At 31.1% G+C, this 2,764-nt stretch overlaps 1 protein-coding gene across 1 annotated transcript; it reads right to left on the bottom strand.

The window, feature by feature from the left end:
• Positions 1–789: 789 nt before the first annotated feature.
• LOC127125831 (uncharacterized) lies at positions 790–2,376 on the bottom strand. The gene is made up of 2 exons (XM_051054668.1): positions 1,874–2,376; positions 790–1,779 (listed from the first exon to the last, which is right to left on the bottom strand). The coding sequence occupies exons 1-2, from the start codon at positions 2,144–2,146 to the stop codon at positions 1,225–1,227; spliced, it is 828 nt and encodes a 275-aa protein (XP_050910625.1). The 5' UTR covers positions 2,147–2,376; the 3' UTR covers positions 790–1,224.
• Between the last annotated feature and the right edge of the window lie 388 nt (positions 2,377–2,764).

Genomic DNA, 2,764 nt, shown 5'->3' with positions numbered 1-2,764 from the left:
TAATTCTCTATAGAGAATTCAATACTGCACATTTGACCACTCAAAATAATTTTTCAAAAAAGGAGAAATTCAAATAATTATCCTAAGAGAATAAAAAAAACTTATAATATGTTTGCGAAATTTAAATAATTCTCTAAAGAGATTTCAACTAAATACTCGAAAAATTCAACAACTAAAAAAAGTGGAGAAAAATTGGCGCTTCGATAATTCGAACACGCAAAGGAAAGAGAGTAAGTAAAAATTTTAAAAAAGTTTTAGATGTGTTTTGGAATAAAAGATGTATATTTCTTATATAATGAAATAGGTTAGTCAATGTATCTAATCTTAAACTAAAACTAAATAATTTTTTCAATTAACACAAACACACTTATGTTTTTAACAACGTGAAACTTAAGAAATTTTTACAAACTCATCTCTTTATTGAAACATTGACATGTTCCAACATAAAACAATTCAGATTTTAATATTCGACTAATTCTCGAGAATCGTGAGAAATTGAGTTTGAGAATGAATTGAGTTTGATGAATTTGAATTTTAAAATCCGAATTGTTTTACATTTGATTTAGCAAAAATATAACGAATATTTAAATTTAGAATTTAAGTGTATTAAAAAATATTTAAAATTTAGAATTTAAATGTATTATAAAATATTCACCATAGGACAAGTAGAATACATAGGAAGAGCAATACATACCATTTGATATTCCACTTGATATGTAAAACAGAAAGTGGAGAATAGTAGATTAGGAGTAACAGTATAGACAAAAGGGAATACAGATGAGACATGAATCATGGAAATATCTTCAAAATCATTGTTAATAATGAGAGAAAAAGAAGCCAAACATATTACATGAATAACGATTCTTCTAGTCATATATGGTGCCAAAAAAACAATGGAACAGTCTTATTGAGCTCTTCATTGCTTGGTACAACCCCACTTGCCAGTTCGACACGTCATGTATAGTGGCTTAATATCTCCCTCTTCACTTCTTTTCTGTCTTATCTACCTAACTTGTATTCCTCCCAGCAACAAAAATCAACAACACAAGAACTTTACGTGCATGATTTGCACCACCTCTCTTATATATCATACAATTATTTAGTTATTATCACTTGCTACAATGATTGGTTGACAAAACATGGTTTTAAACTACTGCTGCGGATGTAGATATACTCGAACCTCTTTGCGGTTGCGGCCCACAATTTAAAACTCTATGGTAAAGTTCATTCTTGTTTGACTTCTGAGGCCACGGTTTTAGCCCAAACCCTAAGATGTTTCTTCATATTATCAGCTGAACAAGTCTTGGGAACTTTCATGGTTAGTAATGGTGAATCAGGCTTCTTTATAAGCCATGCCTCTGATAAATATGGTCTCATGATATCTCTCTTTTCATCTTCATAAACTTCAACAACAATATCATCATCATCATCATTATTTTCTGTTGCATCTTCACCCATTATTTGCGACGCTGAGTGATTCTGTTTATTATTTTGGAATGAACAAAGTCTCTGCAAGCCAGGAACAACACTAATCATTCTTGGACTAATGTATTCCTTCTTGAATATGAAACCAAGATCCATAAAACCCTTCACTTCATCAAGTTCAAGTTCCCCAAGTGTCCTGCAGCTCATGGTTTTTTGCAGTTTATCCTTTTTCCTCGATTTTTCGGGACGGTTTCGAGTTGTTGGTAACGATGAACATGATAGATGTGAACAATCCAAATGACTCAGTTTGTCTAATATTTCCTTCATTTCTTCTTTGTTTTCAATTGAACCATCCTTGTAACAGTAAAAAAAAACAAATAAAAAAAAAACATAGTCATGACTTCATAGGTTATAGTACTGAAGTGTTTTTTTATAATATTCTATGTACCTGAATTGGTAAAGAGATTATTGAAACTTGTTTCTCGGAAGAAAGTGATTCATCTGTTGAAGTTTCTTCTTCTAGCAGTGGTGTCAAAGAAAGAATAGACGATGACGACGATGACGAGGAGGAGGAAGAGGAAGAAGATTCTGGTGTAGGAACATGTTTTTCAACATGTTTTGCTACAAATGGTGTTGTTGTTGGTTTTGAGAAAAGAATGATTTGGTGAAACCAAAGCTTATCCATTTCTCCTATAATGCTTAAAGAATATCTATCTTCCATTGAATGAGATTAAGCAAAAACTAAAAACTTGTCGGTAGATGAATGAAAAGAAAGACAAGTGAGTGAAGGAAAATGAACATGGAGATGTTGGTGTGGGACACTAAGGTTGTGGTCACATTTGACATGGGACATGTTCTTCCACATCTTCTAATTATAAAATGACTATTTTATCCATGATTCTAATTATGAGAATAGGATGCTCTTTTATCTCATGCATGTCAAATTCATATGCTAGAATAAGTAAGGTTCATGACTTTATCAGAAGCAAAGAGTAAGGAATAAAGTAAGAACCTAAAATGAATTGTTTGACATATGTAAAATCCAAAAGTTTCTATAAATTTGTAAAAAAAAAAAACAATTATGTGAATGAATGAATGAATGGATCCAAATATGGACTAAAGCATCTTAATATTACAGTTGTCAATGAGACAAAATCTGGTTTGCAAACTGATTAAAATTCTTCAATTAAAGTTAGGATATGCATGATTGGTTTTTCTCCTCAGAGACCATTTATTGGTTATGGGCTTAATCAAATAATAGTGACCAAAAAAGTTTAGTGGAATAAGGATTGTTTATTGTTGGGATAATAATTTCATATTTTCTTGTGTAGCTGTATAG

The sequence above is a fragment of the Lathyrus oleraceus genome, chromosome 3 (genome assembly GCF_024323335.1).
Source record: "Lathyrus oleraceus cultivar Zhongwan6 chromosome 3, CAAS_Psat_ZW6_1.0, whole genome shotgun sequence".
Lineage (NCBI taxonomy): Eukaryota > Viridiplantae > Streptophyta > Magnoliopsida > Fabales > Fabaceae > Lathyrus > Lathyrus oleraceus.
The sequence above is the reverse complement of the archived record's forward strand: the minus strand, read 5'-3'. Positions and strand labels throughout refer to the sequence as shown.

What these genes read in the sequence shown, in the direction of transcription:
- LOC127125831 (XM_051054668.1), bottom strand. Translation starts at nt 2,146, where the DNA reads ATGGAAGATAGATATTCTTTAAGCATTATAGGAGAAATGGATAAGCTT. An exon ending in TAATCTCTTTACCAATTCAG is followed by an intron (nt 1,780 to 1,873) that starts GTACATAGAATA and finishes TACTGTTACAAG; the next exon opens with GATGGTTCAATTGAAAACAA.